At 40.5% G+C, this 27,544-nt stretch overlaps 1 protein-coding gene across 1 annotated transcript in view; it reads right to left on the bottom strand.

The window, feature by feature from the left end:
* LHFPL3 (LHFPL tetraspan subfamily member 3) overlaps nucleotides 1-21,790 on the bottom strand; it is a 299,313-nt gene extending 277,523 nt beyond the window's left edge. The window contains exon 1 of the mRNA XM_055590207.1: nucleotides 21,344-21,790. Coding sequence (XP_055446182.1) covers nucleotides 21,344-21,782 — 439 coding nt within the window. The 5' untranslated portion in view covers nucleotides 21,783-21,790. The remainder of the gene's footprint in view (nucleotides 1-21,343) is intronic.
* Nucleotides 21,791-27,544: the final 5,754 nt, after the last annotated feature.

Here is a 27,544-nt window from a genome sequence, read left to right as displayed (position 1 = left end):
AGCACTGTTTATAATAGCCAGGACATGGAAGCAACCTAGATGTCCATCAGTAGATGAATGGATAAGAAAGCTGTGGTACATATACACAATGGAGTATTACTCAGCCATTAAAAAGAACACATTTGAATCAGTTCTAATGAGGTGGATGAAACTGGAGCCTATTATACAGAGTGAAGTAAGCCAGAAAGAAAAACACCAATACAGTATACTAACGCATATATATGGAATTTAGAAAGATGGTAACAATCACCCTGTGTATGAGACAGCAAAAGAGACACTGATGTATAGAACAGTCTTATGGACTCTGTGAGAGAGGGAGAGGGTGGGAAGATTTGGGAGAATGGCATTGAAACATGTAAAATATCATGTATGAAACGAGTTGCCAGTCCAGGTTCGATGCACGATGCTGGATGCTTGGGGCTGGTGCACTGGGACGACCCAGAGGGATGGAATGGGGAGGGAGGAGGGAGGAGGGTTCGGGATGGGGAACACATGTATACCTGTGGTGGATTTATTTTGATATTTGGCAAAACTAATACAATTATGTAAAGTTTAAAAATAAAATAAAATTAAAAAAAAAACATTTCCTTTAAAAACAGAAAAAGATAAAAATTAAACATGTTACTTGGGAATATGTACTTTAGTGATAAAACTAAGAAATATAGGGTAGTAACACAAAACTCAGAGAAATGGCTACGTCTGGGTGGTTATAATCAGGAAAATGGACAGTAGATACACAAAGGGTCATTATAGACAAACACACACAAGCACATATACAATATAAAATATATTATTCATAACATGTTTGCAGATGAACTGAAACAATGATTCATTCTGCAAATGTTAAACAAATCCAGAATGATGGCTAGTCTAAATAACATTATAACTATAATAGAAATTTAAATCACTTTATCTTCCATTGTACAAGTTCAAGCTTGTCTTCATATAAGTCATATTTGTACACTAAGGTCACAGTTTAACATGTTTGGGAATAAATTTCAAATGAACTGCTCACATCTCCATGAAGACAGAAAGAATTAGATGTGCAGACTCATTCTATTTCCTGAGTAAATCCATCACAATTAAAACTTTATGTTTAGGGACCACTTTCCACATCATTACGTTGGTTTTTTTAGAAACCTTTTGCAAAGAAATCAATTCTTTAACAGTACACAAAGGAAAGGAACAGCCTTCATCAAATGAACTCACATTGATTGCAGAATTCTTCCCCTTTGTTCTAGGCACGTTATATTCAGCCCCCAAATTCTAAGAGGCCAAATTCTAAGAGCAATGCTAGTGTGATGTATTGAACCACAGTATTCGGACAGTTCAAGATTTTCTGCTTTGTCTCTTCAGGCACAGACACTTTAGTAGGAACTGGAGCCAGAGTGGAACACTGGGGCTAATGAGGGGGAACTCTGAGGAGGATTAACAAGAATGTTTTATGTTTGGCAAAACTAATACAATATTGTAAATCTTAAAAATAAAAAAAAAAAAAGAATGTTTTCTGAGTATGAGATGGAAAAGGGGGCTTGATATTGAGCAGGGAAGTGTGCTTTTCAAAAGCCTTCCTCTAAAGAACTTTCTGAACTTCTGGTCCCCAAAGTAGAAATAGAAGACAAAATAGAAACCACACTGAGTTCAGGTTCCATTGTTTTGTTTTGTTTTGTTTTGTTTTTTAAAAAAGGGGGGTACAAAAAAACAGAATTTGTGTGTTCTCTGAGTGGCTTCCAGCAGAGTAAGGTATAAATGAATATATATATAGGCACTCATTCATTCTCCCTTTTTTGTTGTCATTGTGTTTAAGGACTAGAATATGTAGGTAGACAGTAGTAATGAAATTAGGTGCTCAAGTTTTCATTCTGATCATATGAAGCATGACTTGCTTATGGCTGGGGTCCATGTTCTAAGTTACTGTAAACATTATTTTAAATTCTGCAAAGTCCCTAAAGCTTCCCAAGAAATGCTATTTCCAACTTTACTTTTATTTTTTTTTTAATTTTCAAAACATGATCAGGCTGCTGCAGATGCAACAGAGCAGAATCTTAATGGAGTCTCTTCCTGGGAAAGGCTCCTCCCCCATATTCTCTGCTGTAGTTCCTCTCTGAAGCACCTAATATCTGATACACATTTCCTGAATTATTTTATAGACACTAAAACCACCACCAAATGGCAAAAATTAACTACTTGATGATCATGAGCATGTAGCCCCCAGACCTACTGGCGCCTAAGGATTGATAAAGTTCACCTGTGACACAGCCCTGTTAGTCTTCATGTAGTCCAGTTAGTCTTCCCTGTAGCTCAAACAGTAAAGAATCTGCCTGCAATGCAGGAGATCTGGGTTCGATCCGTGGGTCGGGAAGATCCTCTGGAGAAGGAAATGGCAATCCACCCCAGTATTCTTGCCTGGAGAATCCCATGGGCAGAGGAACCTGGTGGGCTACAGTCCATGGGATCACAAAGAGTCGCACAACTGAGCAACTTACACTACACTACTACAACCCTGTTATCCTACCATCAACCACCCAGAGAATTGCACATAAGCTGATAGCATGCACTTTCCTCCTTCACCTTGCCTTTAAAAATGTTTTGCTGAAATCATCAGTGAGTTCAAGTGTTTTGAGCACTAGCTATCCTGAACTCCTTGCTTGGCACCTTGCAATAAATGTTGTACTTTGCTTCACAACAACCTGATGTTACCAGATTGGTTTTACTTTGTGTGGATTCATTAGGTTCAGTAACACAGAGATACAACCCACAACGATAATGCATAGTTTGTGACACCAAAATCAAACAGCTATTTAGAATCCTCCAGTTCTGAATTTCTCAACTTTTTTTGAATTCTACAATAACCTACTATAAGCAGGTCTCTAGTGAGCTGCTAATTCTCCAGGGGTGTCCAAGTTATTCCAAAGTGTCCATCTCCAAGCTGAGAAACAATAACCAAAAAGTTCAGATGGGAAAAAGACCAATTCATTGAGTCCTCTGAAAAACATAGGCCAGTGGAAAGTCACAACAGATTCTTAACAAGACAGATAAGTTGTCAGTTCAGTTCAGTCACTCAGTTGTGCCTGACTCTGTGACCCATGGACTGCAGCACGCCAGGCTTCCCTGTCCATCACCAACTCTCAGAGCCTACTCAAACTCATGTTCATCGCATCAGTGATGCCATCCAACCATCTCATCCTCTGTCATCCCCTTATAGAGAGTAATTTAAAAGAATTTATATCAAGGCAAAGGACTGCAAAAAAGTCCAGGAGGAGCTGACCTTTTCTGAGTGTTTCCTTCTACTGCCCGGATTCTGGATGAATGCCTTTTCTTATTCTTTTTCACCCTTCACATTTTATCCTCCACCCTCCATCATCAAAATGCTATCTTATACACAGTGTTAGTGGGGAAATGACTCTGGATCTGACTCTATAAAAAAGAGAGTTCTGAGAGGCACAAGATGACAAGGCTGGAGCTCCCTCTAGAGCCCATCCTGCAGTGCATGGAGGGGTCTTCAGTAAAGTGACCTAGGGCTGGACGGATCCTGGCCCATTTCCCCATCCCAGCTCACCTGCTGGACAGCCCTTTCCAGCAGATGGAGAGGTCTACAAGGGCAGAGCTATTCACCATGCCCTGAAGGATGTAGTTTGGAGGCTGCCCAGAAGAGATTAATCAAAATCTCTTCACCAGCACCTTTAGTAGCAAATGGTCTGAGCAAGAATGCTTATAAGTTCTCCTGTCAATCTCAACTCTGGATACTCACCACAAAAGGGATCTTGATACTGTGGATACAGAACAGACAATGTTCATTTGTTCAGTATTCAATCTAGAAGTCTGGGTCATAGTCACAGATATAGTCATAACAAATGAATACTCTAATTTTTCAATAAGCTAATGACTTCAAATATGAAAGGAAAATATTAATAAGAAGCAATGTTGGGCTTTTAAAAATATTCTTTAGAAAAGCTAAAGAAATACAAAGAATTAACATGTTAATGAAAGAGTGACACAGTCTTCATTTGAGCATAAATCACTACTTTTTTTTGCCTAGGAAGAAAAATAATGATTCACAGATATCATATTGAGAAACATAATTTTCAGTGTATTACAGTTATTTTTAAAATATCAGATAATCACTCATTATCAGAGAAATGCAAATCAAAACCACTATGAGGTACCATTTCACACCAGTCAGAATGGCTGCGATCCAAAAGTCTACAAGTAATAAATGCTGGAGAGGCTGTGGAGAAAAGGGAACCCTCTTACACTGTTGGTGGGAATGCAAACTAGTACAGCCACTATGGAGAACAGTGTGGAGATTCCTTAAAAAACTGGAAATAGAACTGCCTTATGATCCAGCAATCCCACTGCTGGGCATACACACTGAGGAAACCAGAAGGGAAAGAGACACGTGTACCCCAATGTTCATCGCAGCACTGTTTATAATAGCCAGGACATGGAAGCAACCTAGATGTCCATCAGCAGATGAATGGATAAGAAAGCTGTGGTACATATACACAATGGAGTATTACTCAGCCATTAAAAAGAATACATTTGAATCAGTTCTAATGAGGTGGATGAAACTGGAGCCTATTATACAGAGTGAAGTAAGCCAGAAAGAAAAACACCAATACAGAATACTAATGCATATATATGGAATTTAGAAAGATGGTAACAATAACCCTGTGTATGAGACAGCAAAAGAGACACTGATGTATAGAACAGTCTTATGGACTCTGTGGGAGAGGGAGAGGGTGGGAAGATTTGGGAGAATGGCAGTGAAACATGTAAAATATCATGTATGAAACGAGTTGCCAGTCCAGGTTCGATGCACGATACTGGATGCTTGGGGCTGGTGCACTGGGACGACCCAGAGGGATGGAATGGGGAGGGAGGAGGGAGGAGGGTTCAGGATGGGGAACACATGTATACCTGTGGCGGATTCATTTTGATATTTGGCAAAACTAATACAATTATGTAAAGTTTAAAAATAAAATAAAATTTTAAAAAAATCAGATAATAAAATGCAGCTTCTGATTTGTTCCTGTAACATGATGTTATTAGAGATAAAGAATATTCAATTTTTTCTTTTGATAACTGTGAAGAGGGTAACACGAATAATATTTCTCTGTCATTTGGTGAAACTTCACAAGAATGCCTAAGTATTTGACATAATCAAAAGATTGTCTGGTCCACATCGCCTTCAAAACATGGCTTCTGTTTTTTAGATTAGTTCAGCTGAACTTACTAAACAGTTCAACATATCTCCACAACATCTTCTTGTTACTTCTGAGTCACTATTGTAGATAAATAACATGGAAGAGCTAGACCCTGTCAACACAAAATTAAACTCTTAACTGAATATGGTATTTTCTTAGTAAAGTACAAAATTCATTCTAGGAATCACAATGGCATTTATATAACAATGCAGTTTCTGAAAGGCTTTCATAGCCATTATCTTTCTCAATCCTCAGGACAAAGTAGATGTGAAATATAAAGTTGTGAAATGAAATTATCCTTCTTTAATTTGTGTATTGTGAGTCCAATTTTTCTGTCTACTAAATTTTCTGAATACTAACCACTCCTCCAGACCTGCACTCTTTAATGCAGCAATTATAGCTAACATTTATTGAGTGCTTACTGTGTGCTGAGATGGTTGGATGGTATCACCAACTCGATGAACATAAGTTTGAGCAAGCTCCACAAGTTGGTGATGGACAGGGAAGCCTGGCATGCTGCAGTCCATGGAGTCGCAAAGAATCAGATATGACTGAGTGACTGAACTGAACTACTGTGTGCTAGGTCCAGTTTTAAGTGTTTTACATGCATTAATTCAATAATCCTAAGAACACAGCTCCATGCCCGAGGTCAGGGCAGTGGCTGAGAGGGGCTACCCTGTGTCTGAGGTCAGCAGCTGCATGGGGGGCAGGAGGGCCGAGAGGACCTACTCCACATTCAAGGTCAGGAGAGGCGGCCATGAGGAGATACCCCTCGTCCAAGGTAAGGAGCAGCGGCCGCGCTTTGCTGTAGCAGCCGTGAAGATACCCCATGTCCAAGGTAAGAGAAACCCAAGTGAGATGGTAGATGTTGCGAGAGGGCATCAGAGGACAGACACACTGAAACCATAATCACGGAAAACTAGCCAATCTGATCACACGGACCACAGCCTTGTCTAACTCAAAGAAACTAAGCCATGCCATGTGGGGCCACCCAAGACTGACGGGTCATGATGGAGAGGTCTGACAGAATGTGGTCCACTGGAGAAGGGAACGGCAAACCACTTCAGTATTTTTGCCTTGAGAACATCATGAACAGTATGAAAAGGCAAAATGATAGGATACTGAAAGAGGAACTCCCCAGGTTGGTAAGTGCCCAATATGCTACTGGAGATCAGTGGAGAAACAACTCCAGAAAGAACGAAGGGATGGAGCCAAAGCAAAAACAATACCCAGTTGTGGATGTGACTGGTGATAGAAGCAAGGTCTGATGCTGTAAAGAGCAATATTGCATAAGAACCTGGAATGTTAGGTCCATGAATTAAGGCAAATTGGAAGTGGTCAAACAAGAGATGGCAAGAGTGAACATCGACAGTCTAGGAATCAGCGAACTAAAATGGACTGGGATGGGTGAATTTAACTCAGATGACCATTATATCTACTACTGCGGGCAGGAATCCATTAGAAGAAATGGAGTAGCTGTCATGGTCAACAAAAGAGTCCAAAATGCAGTACTTAGTTGCAATCTCAAAAACGACAGAATGATTTCTGTTTGTTTCCAAGGCAAACCATTCAACATCACATTAATCCAAGCCTATGCTTCAATCAGTAACACTGAAGAAGTTGAAGTTGAATGGTTCTATGAAGACCAACAAGACCTTTTAGAACTAACACCCAAAAAAGATGTCCTTTTCATTATAGGGGACTGGACTGCAAAAGTAGGAAGTCAAGAAACACCTGGAGTAACAGACAAATTTGGCCTTGGTGTACAGAAGAAGCAGGGCAAAGGCTAATAGAGTTTTGCCAAGAGAACCCACTGGTCATAGCAAACACCCTCTTCCAACAACACAAGAGAAGACTCTACACATGGACATCACCAGATGGCCAACACCGAAATCAGATTGATTATATTCTTTGCAGCCAAAGATGGAGAAGCTCTATACAGTCAACAAAAACAAGACCAAAAGCTGACTGTGGCTCAGATCATGAACTCCTTATTGCCAAATTTAGACTTAAATTGAAGAAAGTATGGAAAACCACTAGACCATTCAGGTATGACCTAAATCAAATCCCTTATGATTATACAGTGCAAGTGAGAAATAGATTTAAGGGACTAGATCTGATAGACAGAGTGCCTGATGAACTGTGGTTGGAGGTTCATGACATTGTACAGGAGACAGGGATCAACGATCCCCACAGAAAAGAAATGCAAAAAAGCAAAATGCCTGTCTGAAGCCTTACAAATAGCTGTGAAAAGAAGAGAAGAGAAAAGCAAAGGAGAAAAGCAAAGATATTCCCATTTGAATGCAGAGTTCCAAAGAATAGCAAGAAGAGATAAGGAAGCCTTCCTCAGTGATCAATGCAAACAAATAGAGGAAAACAACAGAATGGGAAAGACTAGAGATCTCTTCAAGAAAATTAGAGATACCAAGGGAACATTTCATGCAAAGATGGGCTCTATAAAGGACAGAAATGGTATGGACCTAACAGAAGCAGAAGATATTAAGAAGAGGTGGCAAGAATACACAGAAGAACTGTACAAAAAAGAGCTTCATGACTAAGATAATCACGATGGTGTGATCACTGACCTACAGCCAGACATCCTGGAATGTGAACTCAAGTGGGCCTTAGAAAGCATCGGTACAAACAAAGCTAGTGGAGGTGATGGAATTCCAGTTGAGCTATTTCAAATCTTGAAAGATAATGCTGTGAAAGTGCTGCACTCAATATGCCAGCAAATTTGGAAAACTCAGCAGTGGCCACAGGACTGGAAAAGGTCACTTTTCATTCCAATCCCAAAGAAAGGCAATGCCAAAGAATGCTCAAACTACTGCACGATTGCACTCATCTCACACGCTAGTAAAGTAATGCTCAAAATTCTCCAAGCCAGGCTTCAGCAATACGTGAACTGTGAACTTCCAGATGTTCAAGCTGCTTTTAGAAAAGGCAGAGGAACCAGAGCTCAAATTGCCAACATCTGCTTGATCACTGAAAAAGTAAGAGAGTTCCAGAAAAACATCTATTTCTGCTTTATTGACTATGCCAAAGCCTTTGACTGCATGGATCACAACAAACTGTGGAAGATTCTTCAAGAGATGGGAATACCAGACCACCTGACCTGCCTCTTGAGAAACCTATATGCAGGTCAGGAAGCAACAGTTAGAACTGGACATGGAACAACAGACTGGTTCCAAATAGGAAAAGGAGTATGTCAAGGCCGTATATTGTCACCCTGCTTATTTAACTTCTATGCAGAGTACATCATGAGAAAGGGCTGGAAGAAGCACAAGCTGGAATCAAGATTTCCGGGAGAAATATCAATAACCTCAGATATGCAGATGATACCACCCTTATGACAGTAAGTGAAGAGGAACTAAAAAGCCTCCTGATGAAAGTGAAAGAGGAGAGTGAAAAAGTTGGCTTAAAGCTCAGCATTCAGAAAACTAAGATCACGGCATCCAGTCCCATCACTTCATGGGAAATAGATTGGGAAACAGTAGAAACAGAGTCAGACTTTATTTTTTGGGGCTCCAAAATCACTGCAGATGGTGACTGCAGCCATGAAATTAAAAGACGCTTACTCCTTGGAAGTAAAGTTATGACCAACCTAGATAGCATATTCAAAAGCAGAGACATTACTTTGCCAACAAAGGTATTTCTAGTCAAGGCTATGGTTTTTCCTGTGGTCATATATGAATGTGAGAATTGGTCTGTGAAGAAAGCTGAGTGCCAAAGAATTGATGCTTTTCAATTGTGGTGTTGGAGAAGACTTTTGAGAGTCCCTTGGACTGCAGGGAGGTCCAATCCGCCCATCCTAAAGGAGATCAGTCCTGGGTGTTTATTGGAAGGACTGATGCTGAAGCTGAAACTCCAATACTTTGGCCACCTGATGCAAAGAGTTGACTCATTTGAAAAGACCCTGATGCTGGGAAAGATTGAAGGCAGGAGAAGTAGGGGACGACAGAGGATGAGATGGCTGGATGGCATCACCGACTCATTGAACATGAGTTTGAGCAGACTCCGGGAGTTGGTGGTGGACAGGGAGGCCTGGCGTTCTGCGATTCATGGGGTTGCAAAGAGTCGGACACGACTGAGTGACTGAACTGAACTGAACTGAAGAACACAGTGCTGTGCTATGTGATTTTACTTAAAGTCCCATTATATTAAGGAAATCTAACTCTAGACATATTCACCTATAATTGTTTCCTACTTGTTTTCTCTTCTAATTTCACCCTGTCTTTGATGGTTTTCCTAATATTTAATTTATTGGTAAAGGTAGCAACACTTGGTTAGCAGATGACATGCTTTTAATGTCCATAAAACCTGCAATCTCTATGTATCCCAAATACAATTAATGTAAACTTTAGAAGAATAACATCAAGAAAATGAAAAAATCAAGAGTAGTTAGATGACTTGCCCCAAATAATCCAGCCAATAAACAATCAAGTCAGACTATAAATCTACACCCAGTTCCCTAATGCCTCCTGAAGCTGCTTAAGTCTATTTTTACCCTTTTTGGAAATATGTCTGTGACCTGGTAATCCTGTCTACCGTCACCACCTTTATCATCACCATCAATAAACAAATCTACTAAGAACATTTCTACATTTGATGCAGGGCAGAAATGGATGTCACAGAGGCAGCAATGCCAACACTCCTACAGGAATTCACACTCTAATAATAGCGAGGAGATCAGAGGTACAACCAAGGGGATATAATGGGTAAAGAACCACACAGGCTCTAGGTTATGAAAACGAATAGGACGAGGAGTACCTCATCTCACCTAAGCATGCTTGAAGAGGGAACCCTGATAAACATGTACTAGATATTTCCCTGTAAATACTAGCTCCTTTTCTTCATGTTGATACAAAATGTTGCAATGTATACTGAAGATTAAAGTTAAGCAAATGAACATTTAAGTTAGGAGGCAAAGAAAGTGATAGAAAAGGCACTGCACTGGAAATCAGATGTGTTCATTTCAACTCTATCAAGGTAAAATTTTGCCAAGACAACTTATCTCAGCCTCAGAGGCAAAATATTCTGTTGGATAGGGGGAGAATCTGATTTTGGCTCAAGCCATTTACTGGCTTTGTGACCCTGAACAATTTTTAACCTTCACTTTTTTCATATACAAAATGGATAAAATAATTCTAACCTTGTAGGTTTACTGTAAAGGTTAAATATACTAACTAAATTAAAAGATACTTGCTCCTTGGATTGAAAGTTATGACCTACCTAGACAGCATATTAAAAAACAGAGACATTACTTTGCCAACAAAGGTCCATCTGTCAAGGCTATGGTTTTTCCAGTAGTCATGTATGGATGTGAGAGTTGGACTATGAAGAAAGCTGAGCACCGAAGAATTGATGCTTTTGAACTATGGTGTTGGAGAAGACTCTTGAGAGTCCCTTGGACTGCAAGGAGATCCAACCAGTCCATCCTAAAGGAGATCAGTCCTGGGTGTTCATTGGAAGGACTGATGTTGAAGCTGAAACTCTAACACTTTGGCCACCTGATGTGAAGAACTGACTCATGTGAAAAACCCTGATGCTGGGAAAGATTGAGGGCAGGAGGAGAAGGGGACGACAGAGGATGATATGGTTGGATGGCATCACCGACTCAATGAACATGAGTTTGGGTAAACTCTGGGAGTTGGTGAAGGACAGGGAGGCCTGACATGCTGCGGTTCATGGGGTCACAAAGAGTCGGACATGACTGAGCAACTAAACTGAACTGAACTGAAATATACTAAGGTCTTTGCAAATAGTAGTTGCTTAATAGTATTTACCGTCTTATCTCTTTATTGAGAAAATGAGGAGACTAATAAATAATTTTTCATATCCCTCCAATTTTTAAAAGCCTATATTCTTACCCGGAGAGTCCCAGGGACAGAGGAGCCACACAAGCTGCATTTCATAGGATCACAAAGAGTCAAACACGACTGAAGCGATTTAGCATGCACACACACATGAGTCTATATCTACTTGGCACTGGGTTAAGTACACTTGTTTAAATGTTTGCTTTAACAGATTGTTGCTTAATAACCATGTCATTTTTATAGCGTGAAAGGCCAATCAAATCACGTCTAGAAAAAATAATTCTTATTTTCAATCAACCCACAATCCAACTGGGGTATATTAGCATTAAGTCATTAATGGAAGTGAGATAAGAAAAATGTCTCAAATTGCTTAGATTAAGTATATTTTACCTAATCCATCCTCTAGTGAAAAATCACCTATGAATTGGGGCAAACCTTTCATAATTTTCCAAACAAGAAATAATTATTTTTCTAAATTCATACTATATCATCTTTTCTCTGGAATAGTATCTTTCATACATTTTGAGTACAACCCATTGCAATCTACTCCACACACACATATGCAAGTATTTTTAAAAATAAAAAAGAAATAAAGTTTCACAAACTATCTGCATTGCATTCACATTTTCTATTCTTTTTTAATTTAAGGATTAATGCTGATCATTATCTACTAAACTGATATCATGACCCATCGAAGGGTCACCAGCCACCATGTGTAAAACACTACAGTACAGCAATTCTTTCTCTATGAAGATTATTTAAAAACAACTAGTCAGTACTATTTCTTGTCCAGTTAGCTGCTTAAAACATGTACATTCAGTTAAATAATATGTCGCACACAGATCACAATATTGCTGGTCATTAATCAACTGGAATTTAGACAACTTCGATTAATCTAGCTTATAACTATATTATGTTCTTAAAATGCTCTAGAAATATATTTACCCTAAATGCTCACTATAAGTTCCCTTTTCTCACTAAAGGCATTCAGTTCAGTTCAGTTCAGTCACTCAGTCGTGTCTGACTCTTTTTGACCCCATGAATCGCAGCATGCCAGGCCTCCCTGTCCTTCATCAACTCCCGGAGTCTACTCAAACTCTTCTCCATTGAATCGGTGATGTCATCCAACCATCTCATCCTCTGTCGTCCCCTACTTCTCCTGCCTTCAATCTTTCCCAGCATCAGGGTCTTTTCAAATGACTCAGTTCTTCACATCAGGTGGCCAAAGTATTGGGAGTTTCAGCTTCAACATCAGTCCTTCCAATGAACACCCAGGACTGATCTCCTTTAGGATGGACTGGTTGGATCTCCTTGCAGTCCAAAGGACTCTCAAGAGTATTCTCCAACACCACAGTTCAAAAGCATCAATTCTTCAGCGCTTAGCTTGCTTTATAGTCCAACTCTCACATCCATACATGACTACTGGAAAAACCATAGCCTTGACAGATGGACCTTTGTTGGCAAAGTAATGTCTCTGCTTTTTAATATGCTGTCTAGGTTGGTCATAACTTTCCTTCCAAGGAGTAAGCGTCTTAATTTCATGGCTGCAGTCACCATCTACAGTGATTTTGGAACCCCAAAAAATAAAATCAGCCACTATTTCCCCATCTATTTCCCATGAAGTGATGGGACCAGATGCCGTGATCTTAGTTTTCTGAATGTTGAGCTTTAAGCCAACTTTTTCACTCTCCTCTTTCACTTTCATCAGAGGCTCTTTAGTTCTTCTTCTAAAGGCATTATATACATCAATTTAGCTTCACAATCTGTAACTAGAATTTCAAAGAGAAACTGTAGGAATGCTCTTTATCAAATTTTACAATGACTTTTTCTTTCTTAGGTTATTTTAATTCTCCATGTTTGCATCTATCATACAAGAAGTTCTATCATCTTTCTTTGTATACCTTTATCCCAGAATCTATGGCAACTTCTTATGGGAAAAAAGGGGGTGTAGTCATAATTTTTCTTTCTTGATAATTGGGATTAGCTCTCAGTTTTGGACTGTAACGCATATTCCAGCTCTCTGCTTGTCCTGTGTCAATATATTTTTAAGCTATTGATAATATCAAATTAGCCATGAAATCAAAAGGCACTTACTCCTTGGAAGGAAAGTTATGACCAACCTAGATAGCATATTCAAAAGCAGAGACATTACTTTGCCAACAAAGGTTCGTCTAGTCAAGGCTATGGTTTTTCCTGTGGTCATGTATGGATGTGAGAGTTGGACTGTGAAGAAGGCTGAGCGCCAAAGAATTGATGCTTTTGAACTGTGGTGTTGGAGAAGACTCTCGAGAGTCCCTTGGACTGCAAGGAGATCCAACCGGTCCATTCTGAAGGAGATCAGCCCTGGGATTTCTTTGGAAGGAATGATTCTAAAGCTGAAACTCCAGTACTTTGGCCACCTCATGCGAAGAGTTCACTCATTGGAAAAGACTCTGATGCTGGGGGGGATTGGGGGCAGGAGGAGAAGGGGAAGACAGAGGATGAGATGGCTGGATGGCATCACTGACTCAATGGACGTGAGTCTGAGTGAACTCCGGGAGTTGGTGATCGACAGGGAGGCCTGGTGTGCTGCAATTCATGGGGTCGCAAAGAGTAGGACACGACTGAGCGACTGATCTGATCTGATCTGAATATCAAATTCAATAGGCTTTTGATGTTATCAAGTTTCACAGGCTTTCAGCCTTGAATTTCTATGTCTTCTCTCTTTGTATTTCATTTATTTTTGCTGTCACTCTTCTACATCCCGGTCATTCTTCACACCTGAATGTATTTGCCTATGTTTCAAATACTGAGCCTTCTGTCAATGATGATACACATTTCCCATTCTGATTTTTACAACTTCTCTCATGACACCAAAAATACCATGCAGCACACCCTGCCCCAGGAGTTCCCAGACATTTGAGTAAATGGGTTTATGATACATTCTATACTAAATCCAAAGCTGAGTTCCCTTCCGACTCCTGTCTGCCATGATTTTCTAATGTGAAAATTTTTCTTAGTTAAGTTCTTCATGTATGCCTTTGAGCTAAGGCCTTTTTTTCTGATCTACAACTATTTATCTTTCATTTTACTACCTTTCACTACTCTTCGACTAGCCCTTTCATCGATAAGTCATAATCTCAAAATTTCATGCAATTAGACTAACTTCACACAGCCTATCATTTAGGATCTTTTCTCCTATAAAGAACACACAGACAGTCCCTACACTGCTGGACACCTAGTTTCATTAGGAAAGATAGCAGAATCCAGGCACAAGAGACCCATTCTGGTAACTCTATGTCAGCAACTCTATTTCAAAAAGGTTTGCTATCTTCTTTCATTGTGCTCAATAGTAATTAGATATGGTTCATGTCTATATTGATCAAAAAAGTATTTATCTTTCTCTTGCAAGCTACTCATTCTTCTGTTTTATTTTAGTAGAAGCAATGAGAAATGTGCTCAAGATTACACTTAAGACAATTTAACAAGGATAGTGCTGTGATCCTGTGCAGTACATGTGTCACAGAATTGTAATCATAATTTGAGAGCTGTATGATAATAGTTGCATAAACACGTAGGATGCTGGGGGAGGATGGTTTGCTTATTTCTTTTCTTGAAATGCCCTGGTGACTTTTCTTAACAGCTTTATGTTTAAATCACCAAATAACTTATCTACTATTTGCCATGTGAACCAGCCTCTTAGCTTTCTGTTGTCGGTAATATCTTCTTGTTATTATTAAGAATAAAGGTCAGTTTCTTAGTCTTTCCTCATATCAAATAAAAACTCCAGTTGACTCATTATAAGGAAAAAAAAAATCACATTAATGAAAGTTTGTGTTGACCCTCAAAGTTCATATATATCATGGAAATTACACTTAAAACTTTCCCAATTATCACGCTATTAAGCCCCCCAATTAGAATTCTCCTGGAGAGTTCTTTGCTTCATGCCAGTGTGAGATGAAGTTCTCTCTACTCCTGTCCCCATGGTTTATCTCCTCACACCACACACAGAAGGGCACTGAGCCACAGGCTACAACTACAGCTATATGCTCTGCTAGGTTTGGGTCTGTTTGTTTTCATTTAAAATTTTGCTCACTTTGAAAAGTCTCTAAAGTAAAGATATAAAATGTAATACATTGGCCTGGCCATCTGGATTCTTTTTACTGCATGATATCGTCACACCAAACATAAGCACCAATCACTAAAAATTCATTTTCATATTAATCATCTGATACAATGTTCTAGTTATGTATGTATACATATTTATTATTTATAAAAATATATAAGCACCTTTTTAACATTTTGACAATGGAAAAAAGCTTTTACATGTACATGTAGCCTCACACCAAAGAAAATACCTAATAAGATATGATATGGGTTATATAGGGCCTGTTATTTTTCACAAATGTTTGCTTAAAATCTCACAGTTATAAAAATTCATTTGATATTCACATTACTTATTTTCCAACATCTCTTCAATTCTCACACTATATAAAAGCAAAGAAAAAAGTTTCAAAATTCTCATTTAAAATCATTTTCTTGTAAGTTTGGCTTGGCAGATCGAAAATTCTTTTAAGTGAAATATGTTGTTAGAAAATGAAAACAACCTTTCCTGAGGGTACACATTCTTCTCTGCATCTGGGGGAATATTTGAAATGCTCTAGGCAGAGGAAAACCCCGCTTCAGGGCCATTCCATAACTCTGAACTTAGGATGGATTAGCATCTCTAAGAGGCAAGACCTTACTTTGTCATATGCTCTGCTACTGCTGCTGCTGCTAAGTCACGTCCGTGGTGTCCGACTCTGTGCGATCCCATAGACGGCAGCCCACCAGGCTCCTCTGTCCCTGGGATTCTCCAGGCAAGAATACTGGAGTGGGTTGCCATTTCCTTCTCCAGTGTGTGAAAGTGAAAAGTGAAAGTGAAGTCACTCAGTCGTGTCCAACTCTTTGCGACCCCATGAACTGTAGCCCACCAGGCTCCTCTGTCCATAGGATTTTCCAGGCAAGAGTGGAGTGGGTTGCCATTGCCTTCTCCTGTCATATGCTCAGCACCAGCCAAATGGTGAAAGCTGGTGACTGTTCTGAACTTGAGTAAATCCTGACCTTGTCTATTCAGAGTTCCACCATCGAGCTCTGCACATGCTGGGCCACACAGCTGAGCAGGCCTGCATATCCAAGAAGAGCACATCTACAATGATGCCCAAAATTATGAAAGGAAGGCTTGGAAGACACCCTCTTCTCCTGTGCTGACTGCTCCTACAGGCATGTAAGGAAATCCAATGTGGAACTCTTATGAAAGAGAGTAAGTCTTTCGTAAGTCCCCACTCTTATGAAAGAAAGTCTAACCTTTTGATTCTTACATAAAACCTCCATTTTTAATAACATGATTTTTTTCATGAGAAACTAAAAGGTAAGGGGAAATTTGCTGGATCCTAATATATAACTGATTATATCCCAGCATTATAATAAAGATCATTACCTATGCATCAGAAAAACCCTTGATTTAGGAATAAGCTCATCATAAATTAGGCCATCAAAAAATTCTGGAAGAATTCCTTTAGTGCAGTTACTGCTGGGGTCACAAATCCATGAGAAAAATGAGTATCATGGCTTTCAAAGTATATGGTATTATTCACTTCACAACTTGGCATGTGGCACATTTTAAGTAACTTCCTTTTTTTTCCATTCTTCATGCCATTAATCACTCATTTTTTAATTCATTAACTCAACAAAAATGAATACCTATTATGTGCTATACATATACATACTACTGTGTGACAAGATACAGCAGTAATAATAACATAAGAACAGTAACCCTACCTATTGGCTCAGCTGGTAAAGAAACCGCCTGCAATGAGGGAGATGTGGGTTCAAGCCTTGGGTTGGGAAGATCCCCTGGAGAAGGGAAAGGCTACCCACTCCAGTATACTGGCCTAGAGAACTCCATGGACTACAGTCCATGGGGTCGCAAGGAGTCGGACACAGCTGAGCGACTTTCACTTTCACCATGTACTGAACACTGTTCTCCTATACACCTTGGCTTATTTAATCCTTGCAGCAATCTCCTGAGGTAAGTACAATTATATGCTCACCTTGCAGATGAGCAACTGAAGTACAGAAAGGTTAATTCCCTAGGTCATATAGTGAATGAATACTAGAGCAAGGGTCCACATCCACCTCTTTTTACTCCAGTGTCCATGATCTTGACCACTATGATATATGAGAAAAGGACATGGGTTTGTAGAACTTTCAATGTACTGGAAAAGACAGACATTAAACAAATAAACACATTTGTAATCCCAAATGCTGATAAGATATACAAGAAAAGAGCACAGTGCCTTGAGATAGGATGGCATAACAATGCCAAGGCTCTTCCTGCTGCCTAAGAAGTATGATAATTACCTATGGTGATTCTTTACTCACCAAAACGGCAAAGGTATAAAACTGAAGAATGCAAGCTGATTAAAAAGACCTGGGGAAAAACTAAGACTGGGAAGCTGGGGAAGGTAAGTAAGCAATTCAGTCTTCAATCCTTGCCATACTTGCCATACAATCAAGGCTCACTATCTTGGAGGCCCTTCTTGTTGGTATAACTCAGAATGACTAGCGACAGGGATCTGGTGAATGCAACCCCCCCTTCCCATCTTACCCCTCCCAAATACCGAAATCCAATCAGGATTAGGTGCTCCTTCTTCCCAGGTGAAACCAAGACCCTCCTCATCTGCTATATTCCACCAAAGTTTATGGTAGATGTCTAAAAATTTCAAATTCTGCCTCAATGCTTTAGCTTATTTAAAAAAAAAAAAAAAAAAGGCGATGGAGAAGGATGGAAATAGCAACCCACTCCAGTATTCTTGCCTGTAAAATTCCATGGACAGAAGAGCCTGGCAGGCTGCAGTCCATGGGGTCACACATGCAGGAGAGGGGCTGGAGAGAGATGGGTTGGGAACAAAAAACAGAGGAAGAACTAAAAAGGAAAAGAAAAAGAAAGATCTCATTGGCTTGTAATTGGTAAAACTTACACTTCTGAAAATAAGATAATGGCTTATAGTCAACAAAACAAAAAATCTCCACCTTTACGAGACTTGGCTATTAACAGACTTGGAAACAGAGACTGAAATACCGATTTGAAAACAAAAACATGAAATCAGAGAATCACGCTCCCAGGAAGACAAAATCCCCTTTCCATTCAGATTTAAAAAAAAAAAAAAGATCTGGACTTTATTGCCCTACTTGCCAATTACAGATCGTCCTCTTTTGTTAGTAGAGAAATTAAAAAAAAAAAAGAAATATCTCTCTTCTCAAGAAATGATTTCCTTGTGGATTTGGGAAATTTTGCATCTCTAATTGTTATTATTTATTTTACACATTATTTTTATGTCTTCACTCTTTATGTTAGGCACAGTCCCTAAGTATAGGATTACATCTTGAAGAAGTGTGACATATTAGCTCCTAAGTCTGTAGTTTCACTCCACTGAGGTTAATGATGATTCAGAGGGGAGAGGGAGAGGGAGAGGGAGAGGGCAGGTGTTCATAATAACACCATTAATTATGGTCGTTTCACATATCTAGGTAGAAAGCAACATCATTTTCAGGTCCAATAAATTAAGTACATTTTCTAGTCCATTGTTCAGAATCATAAAAGAATAATTCTTGATGTTGTATTGCCACAAGAAAGTCTTCTGCTTTCATCTTAGTGTATTATTTCATATGGGATTTTATAGTCTACCTGGCTCTGATTTATGAGGTTACTATATTAAAATGCTTAGATAACTAAATACACAACTTAATAATTTGACTTCCAATGAAGGTTAAACAGTCTCTGATAAGCAAATGGCACATTAAGTCTCATCTTTAATAGTTAGCAAATTACACTTGAGAGACCTAGGTAAATTATAAGAAGGCTTCTTAATATTAAAGAGGAATAGTCTAAAGGTGAGAAACTAAACTTTGACAGTAATTTACAATTATGTCAAATATATTGTTAGTATTGAGACTTCTGTAAAAAACCTGAAAAGCACATTAAATGTGACTTTCTTCAGAAATACCTTCTTTATCCCATCTTTTAAAAAATCTGTGAATACAACTGACTTTAACTCTTAATATAATTGACTTTGAGTCATAATCAATTCTTTAATTGATATACTTCATTAATAAATAAAATTATGTCCTTTAGTGGTTTACCTAGAAATAAAATACCATATAAATGGCAAATAAGTGCCAAGAACTTAAGGATCTGGACTTATCTGAAAATGAAGTAAACATCCTTACAGCTTCATCAGTACAAAGGTTATCATCACATTTTATACTGATATATGGGAACAGGATAGCATACTAATGTCAGATTTCTGAAAACATGACATCACATTTCACTACTGCAGAATAAATGATTTTTTTTTTTGTATTCTCTTCCAGGAAGAGAAAAAAACAAAACAAAACATCATAATAGTCTCAATTTGTATTAACTTCAAAGCTGGGAATTCTTTCCCAAAGATAGTTTACTTTCTTTCCTTTTTAAAACAACAATGTCAGCTTAGACACAAAATCTCATAAAAGTAAAACATCTTGTAATATGTTGAGAAATCACCCACAAATCACTTTCAGACTTTTGAAAAAACAATCTAATTTGAACCACCAGTCTAAATAGGTCATTTAACTCAGAAAAATTAAAATTAGAAAAAGAATTGACCCTGTATAGCTAAAGCATCTGCATCCTCAATGTCCTGCTGTCTTCAAAGTCAAACCAGAGCTAAGTGTCAAGAACAACAATAATATATTAATTTATTCCAAATCTCAAAGTTAGTCTGCTCTTGAGATGGCCATAAAAGACATTATATAGAAAAATCATGGGGAGGGATGCTTGAAGAAGTTGAGAGTGGAAGTACAGAAGAAAAGCAGAAAACTCTATATTTAAGAATAACGGTATATACGTATATGCGGGGGCGGGTCTCTACTAGTGAGACCCCCTTTCACATGCATATGTTCACAGTATATGGCAAATGGAAATCAGCTGCAGAACACTTAACACAAAGCAAATAACTTCCAAACAAGTTTATTCTCCCACAAGCTTCTCCTATAGTTAACTAGCAGCATAAGACCATGAACCTTAATGCTCTTGTCTGGCACCCTTCAGAACTTAATCAGCCTGCAACATTCTGGTAAACACAGGTATCAAAGCCCTACTCCCTAGAAAACCTTCCCAGGCATAGGAAAAACTACAAAATCTTAAAGGTAACACCTTTAAAGAAGGAGAACAATAAACTAAAACACAAATGAGAATGTGGCTGCCTGAGATATCCTTTACTTTTCCAACCAGATCATCCATAACATCAAAAGGACCCCCACCATACTGGAACAAGAAGGTGTCAAGTGTTGGAGGATGGAGTCTACCTTTAAAAGGCAGGGCATCGAAGGTGGCTAGCAGAAAGGGAATCTCTGCTGGAGGCAGAGAAAGGAGTCAGTTTCAGGACTCTCCAGAGCCACCAGGAAATGCACCCTCCGTCTCTTTTTGGGTTAAAAGTAACTCGGATGCTCAGAAAAAGTACTTTCACATTCTCCAGCTAGCAACAATCTATCATCCATAGTCAAAGAGTGATCAGAGACACCAAAGAAACAAGCTTTCCTCTGTGTCCATCTTCCTAAAGCCACTTCCCCAAAACTGAGATCTTGAGAAATCTTGATTCCCTCAAGATTTCTGTTTAAAGATGGAATGGAAGGACCTTTGCTCTGACGAAGCAAACAGAAGACTTGACATTGGCGAATTACAAAGGAACATCCTACGGTACAGTTTTCTTAAACGGGTAAATCCCAAAACAGAATTCGGGTTTATTCACCTCCAGACTGATGATAAAAATTTTATAACTTCCTGGGACAGAGACAAACAACTTCACTCCAGCCCCCAACCCCAATCACGCTCAGAAAGCAATGACTGAAACAGTCCCAAAGAGGGACTGAGCAGGCTGACCCTCCTTCCACTACAATCGCTCCAAATCCGCTTTTCGCCTCGCTGTCAGCCCCTCCTTTAGTTTCTCTGCACGCGCCTTAAGCGGCCGCTTCCTCTCCCCACCTCGAGTTCTTAGCGGACTCGGCCCAGCAACCGCCCTGCCCCTGACGTGTCCCTCTGGGTGGCGTCCCCCGCACTTGGGAGGTTCTCGAAAGCCCCAGTCTAGGCGCTGAGGCTGAGGAACCCTGGGGGTTCCAGCCTTCCAGGGCTCCCGCCAGAGCGGATTAAGTTGCTCGGCCCCCAGAGGCGCGCACTGCCCGCGTCGGTCCCACTCCCGCCCCTCCCGGGCTCCCGCGCCCCGGGTCCCCCAGCCTCCGCTGAGGTGAGCGCGCACTCACCGGAGGTGAGCTGCATCCAGGCACAGATCTTGTACACCGTAGCCGTGTTGCAGAAGAAGAAGAGGGTAAAGCAAATGATGCAGGCAATGATGAGCATCATGGAGAGGCCGATGAAAAAGGAGGCGGCTTTGAAGGCGCCCGAGGGCAGCGTGGAGAAGTCCGTGAAGCTGCCCCTGCAGGTCAGCTCCCGGGAGAAGCCGTTGCCGATGCAGTAGTGGAAGAGCCCGAAATAGCCAGCTTGCGGGGTGTCCACGCCGTCGCCGATCCAGTAGGGCTGGATGAAGCACACCACGTTGACGATGGCAAAGCAGATGGTGAAGATGGCCCACAGCACGCCGATGGCCCGCGAGTTCCGCACATAGTTGGTGTGGTACAGCTTGGCAGCCTCCTGAGCCGGGAGCATCGCGGCGGCGGCGGCAGCGGCGGCGGCTCCGGGCATTCTCCCCCTCCTCCTCCTCCTCCTCCTCGTCCTCCGCCTCCCCCCCGCCTCTCCGCGCTCAGGAGACACACTCACCGAGCCGCGCTAGCTGCAACTCCCCTGCCTCCTCCTCAGCCCAGTAGCGCCAGTTTCAGAGTCTGCATCCTCGCTCCCGGAAGGAGGGCGGGGGAGCGCCGAGCACCCCTCCGGCTCGCCTGGCACAGCCTCCCGGCCCCCCTCCCTCCCTCCCTTCTGGCCGGGGCTCCAGCCCTCCTCACCGCCCTCCGCCCCTCTTCCCGCCGCCGCCGAGGCAGCTGCAGCAGCTGAAGGCGGCAAATCCAGCGCGCGGCGTCGCGGCGCGCGAGCTCCGGCGCCCCTCCAGCCTTCCGCGCCTCGGCGACCCTGGGACGCCCCTCGAGTGCCGGGCGTGGGCCAGGGAAGCTGGCCTTGAGTTGCGGATGGGGGAACCTTAGAAGAGAGTGGGAGTACCCACAGGGATCCTCCAGGCGATCCCAGGATCCCAGTTGAGGTTGGGGGCCGGGCGCCGAAGACTGATTTTGGAAGCCTTTCAAGCACCATACAGCAACGTGCTTCGACCTCTGCATCTTTGCAGGCGTACGAGGGGCAACGTGGCAGGTGAAGGCGAGAGAGGCCGAAGGAAAAGAGACGTGCTGCCCCAAGAGAATACCTGGTGACAACCACAGAAAGACTGCCCCTGGCTAACTCCTCGACGGGGTGGAGACAAGTTGGGCAGGAGCCTGGCAGACAATAACGTAACAGACACACCTCATGAGTAGTCTCATACCAGCTAAGCTGGACTTATTTCTTCTTGGCATTCCCATTCCCTCCGCCCGCATTGGGTCAGACGAACCGACGCTTATACTTTAAGTAAGGTCGCTTCCCCCATAAATTCTGCCATAAATGGGGCCTGTGGGGCATAGAAGTGACTGTGTCACCGAAACGTATAGTTTTTCTCAAAACTGGTTATTTTGGCCAGTGTTCTATTTCTTATACAAATATTCATTGGCAGATATTTTGTGCCCAGGCACTAGGCTGCGTGCTAAGGATACAAAGCCACAGCAGATGGTTGTCTTCTTTCCCTGTCCAGGTATTTCTTCCTCCCCCACAACTAACCAGAAAGTTGTTTTCAGAGTAATTTCCTCTGAATTATCCATGTATAATCCCTTACATTTTCATGTGGCATTACTGTTATACACCCCTACTTGGTGCTGTTTCCTTAGCTTAATGTTTTTCCTTCCCAGACTTTCTATTGCTCTTTTAACAGTCCTTGCCTTTTAAACTCCTTTATTTCCATTTGTTACTTTTTTGGTTCCTTCTGACTATGAGATGAAACCTGTAACCCCTACACAAAACAATGAAACCAGAAGCAGCCTCAGATACGGGTAACAAATCATTTTGAACCCTATGATCACTGAATACTCTGAGCAGAAAGGAGGGATTTCTGTTAGAATTTGACCCTTAAATCTACACTTAATTGCACACCTTACTATAACCCCAAAACATATGTAAGCTCCTTGACACTGTCTTGCCATTATGTCCAATCTGCCCAGCTTCTTCTTAGAACAGTGAAAGACGTGAGATACCAGTTAGAAAGTGAAGTTAGCAGGAAGAGGTAAGAACACTTACTAATACAATGGTTCAGTTTGGAGGGGTGGCTGCTCAGCAAGCAGGAAGGAAAGCTCCAAAAGGTATTCAGCTACATAGATAGCAGTTATGTGGAAGAGGGGTCATACCCTAAGTGGTGAAGAGCAACCACGCCCCTCATCTATTAACCTGAAGATTTGAGATTTTATGGGGAGAGAAAGGGGAGTTTGTGGAAATGAGGCTATGGGACACAAAAGCTAATGAAGGGATTGAAACTAGATTTAAAAGTGTGAGTATTGAGTACTGGGATTTTGGACTTTCCTGGTGACTCAGATAGTAAAGAACCTGCCTGCCAATGCAGGAAACATGAGAGATGTGAGTTTAACCCCTGGGTTGGGAAGATCCCCTTCAGGAGGACATGGCAACCCACTCCAGTATTCTTTCCTGGAGAACCCCATGGACAGAGGAGCCTGGTAAGCTACAGTCCATAGATTCACAGAGTTAGACACGACTGAAGTGACTTAGCAGGCACACAGGCAAGAACTTCTTACAAGTGTGCTTGCAGCCTCTCAGAAGATCTTTTAAAAATCAGAAGGATTGGGGTGTGGGGTGGGGGTGTGGAGAGGAAGGAGGATGACCTAAATATGAGCCAGCCCAATTTAACACTTGCAAGTCTCTAAAAATATAATTTGTGATGATATATCATCAGTGCATTGGTGGCAATGGAGGGTCAGAACATCTGTTAGGTTTCATTTGTTTTAACTTCCCTGAAATTGCTGTTAAATCAGAAAAGCAGAAGAATTTTAATATGGAAGGATGAAGAGGAAAGGTGAAGGTAATCGGATTTATGGGGCCATCTGGCAGGCCATGTGTCTTAGGGGCAGTGATAGCTTTATAGCAAGAACTACGGTAATTTCTAGTGACTCTTTCAAGCCTTCAAACCCCCCCCCCCAAACCTGCTTGTATAAAGTGATCTTTCTTTAAAATCAATGCCTAAAAGAGATCTTACTGTTCCCCTGGGGTAGTTGAGATGGAAGGTTGCTGAGAGGGGAAAGGCTGAGAATCAAAAAGCCTGGTTTAGATCTCAGTGTTTAAATTGCCTTTACAGGACCAAGAAAGACTGGCGAGTGACTCAGATTCAAATGTTGTGATTCAAAGAGCTTTTCTATTTGAGTCATGCTGAAGGAGAGCCTTATTCTTATTCCCATTTTGGAAATGCCTCTGTGTTCAAGCTCAGAATCACTATGCCAAGGGGCATACTCAAGGTGTCCCCTCTTATCAATAGCATCTAGGGACAGACCAGTGTTTGTGTATTGTGACCCAAAGTGATCCCTTCCCCCTGAGAATCTGAGCTGTTGCTCCTTGAGGTGAGGGGTCAATCACAGATGTATTGAACACTTCCAATGGTCTTTCTCCTCACTTTTATCCTTCCCTGAAGATTTCCAGGATGAATAAGGATCTCCCAAGACTATTGGAAATAGGGATGCCCTGTAGACTTTTCAGTTACCATCAATGAATGCAGATTGTCCTTCTACATCTTCCCAAATCCACCCCCTCCCCTGTTGCACATCTCCAAACCTGCCCTTGGCAACCAGAAATCCCAGAGGTAAGGCTGTCCCTATCTTTAATCTAAAGCTTTAGTCTCAAACCATGCAGACTTTAGGAGTTCAGACAGTCAAGCATCTGGACAACTAATTACATTCATCAAATGTTATATGACCAAGGAAGTTGTTTTGGGGAGGAGGAAATAATACTAGCCTGGTTCATGCTAAGAAGTTACTATTGATAGAAAAGTATTTTGAAACTAAAGCGTGATTCATATGTGCTAAATAACTAGTAGAAGTCAGTGTCATTGACAGCATCAAATTAGAAACACTGAATACTCAAATCTCAAACTTCACTGTTTAAAATGTTTTTCTCTTACTGCCACAAAGGGTCAGTAGTGAGATCCAGTTATTCCCCAAACTGTTTTAATGTTAGGGCTATAAAAGAAAAACAACCGAAGAATAGTTGGACTATATAACACTACTAAAAAATTCCTGGTGAGTTAAAGGACTGACTGTTTTGATTCCAGGCTAGTCTGTGATGGCTTGGGAGAGTGTAAAAGCTTTGCAAGGCAAGGAACTTGGGATCCAGACCCAGTACTATCTTCACCTGATAAAAGATCAAGGCTCTTGGGGTTCTTTTCCTCATTTCAATAATTATAGTGAGGAAGAGAGGACATAAGAGGAATTCTAAGGCCCCTTCTGCAGTAAAATTCTATTTTGTTCTACAAAGACTATTTCTGGATGACTTTGCAAAAATAGATAAAATGCAGAACTTGGGAAAAAATGGGGTGAGAGCTAACAAGAGATATCAGACTGACAATGCAGACATTTTATTTAAAATTGAAAATCCTTTCTGAAATCCAATTGTTATATTAATAATTTTTCAGGCAATGCGTACTTAGTATTTTCAAGTGAGTCATTGCTATGACCTTGGGAAATGCAGAAAAAGATGATTTCCAAAAACTGTTACTTAATCAGTAACTAGGACTATTACCAAGGCCAATATCAGAACCCACTCCAGAACATGAAGATTCTAGGAATAAAGCTCTTTTCACTCACCAAGGGTTTCCCTCTGCTCCTCCCCCATCTTTTTCTCCTTTCTTTTTTCTTTCTTACTTTTTTTTAGGACTTTTCAGAAATTGTGAAACATCTCTTAGTTAAGCAGTCACTAGGTTAGCAGTGGCAATCAGATGGATGGAGTGTTTCAACACCCCATACAAATCAAGATCAAATGATCACAAAGCTCCAGTTTCATTGCACCTATACCCTTTGCAATGACATGTGGAATTCCACATACACAGAGAAATGGGAAATAGAAATATCAGTCATTCTCTTTCTTAGCCTTTTCCTCTAGTTTGATTTGCATTCTGTGTAAAAGTTATCCCTTTTATAAGTACTCTTCACTTTTCCAGAACATAGCTAAAACCATAAGTTATTTTCTTGTAAGACTGAACATATCCTATGTTAGAAGAACTATCTCTCTGGTAACCCTTTTAAGCCCTTGATAATTTCAGAACAATTCTGTCTGAAGGTAAGTAGTAACCTGTATTGAGTAAAATACTATGGAAACATGACCATCACTTTAAGGATGATTTTTTTAAAGTCTGTCATGCAGTGATACTAAAGTTTTAAGTTCATTATGTAGGTTCATTTCTCTTTCAATTTAGTGCTGATTCATTTTCCTGATCTTTTTAAAAAAAGAATTCTATCTGCTATTCATTCTGACCCTACTTCATAGAGTTTCCCATTCAATATGCACCTTGATTGAAAATCATTTTCATTTTGAAAATCTACACTTATATTTTTAGTATTGGGCTCATATTTGAAACCACTACTTGAATTCTCTGCTAAAGGCATATTTATCCACAAAACTTGTCTCTCCTACTTGGCAATCACTTGAGTCTCTCAAATCTCAGGTTTGGCCTTGGTGAGGATCTTCCCCAAGACATATGGTCTTATAGTCCCAAACACCCTCTAAATGTGAAAAAAAAAAAAAAAAAAAACCACAGATGCTTTCTTTTACTGCTGTAGAGACACAAAAATAATGATTTTGATAATTTAGTGCTTTTATTGAAGGGTCACATTTTCATGTTGATATAGTCAGCTTTTGCTAGAGAAGCAACCCAAACTCTCAGTTGCTTATAACAGCAAGCATTTTCTTTAACCCACATCACATGATGGTTGTTGGCCGGCTAACCAAAGACCAAGCAGTAGACCTGAGTGCAGGTCTGCTTATATTCTTATTCTGAGATCCATGTTGAAGAAGCAGGTCCTCTCTGGGACTTGTTGGCAGAAGTATAAGAGGCAGAGGCAAATTATAAAACTGTATCTAAAACTTCTGCTCAAATATAGCATGCAGCATGTCAACTCATATCCCATTGGCCAAAGCATATCATATGAAAAATCTGAGAGTCAATGTGCTAGGGATATATAATCCTCTTATAAGAAATAAATGAATGAAAAATTAAGAACTTTAATCAAATCCATCATATCCATCCTCTGATAAAATATTAATACCAACTTACTTTTCAAACAGATTTGGTTCCTAGAAAGATGTTATATGCATATATGATTTTTGTTTTAAGACCATCAGTCAGTCAGTTCAGTTGCACAGTTATGTCCAACTCTTTG

The sequence above is a fragment of the Bubalus kerabau genome, chromosome 8 (genome assembly GCF_029407905.1).
Source record: "Bubalus kerabau isolate K-KA32 ecotype Philippines breed swamp buffalo chromosome 8, PCC_UOA_SB_1v2, whole genome shotgun sequence".
NCBI classification, from domain to species: Eukaryota; Metazoa; Chordata; class Mammalia; order Artiodactyla; family Bovidae; genus Bubalus; species Bubalus kerabau.
Note: the sequence above shows the minus strand (reverse complement) of the source record. Positions and strands in the feature narration are given on the sequence as shown.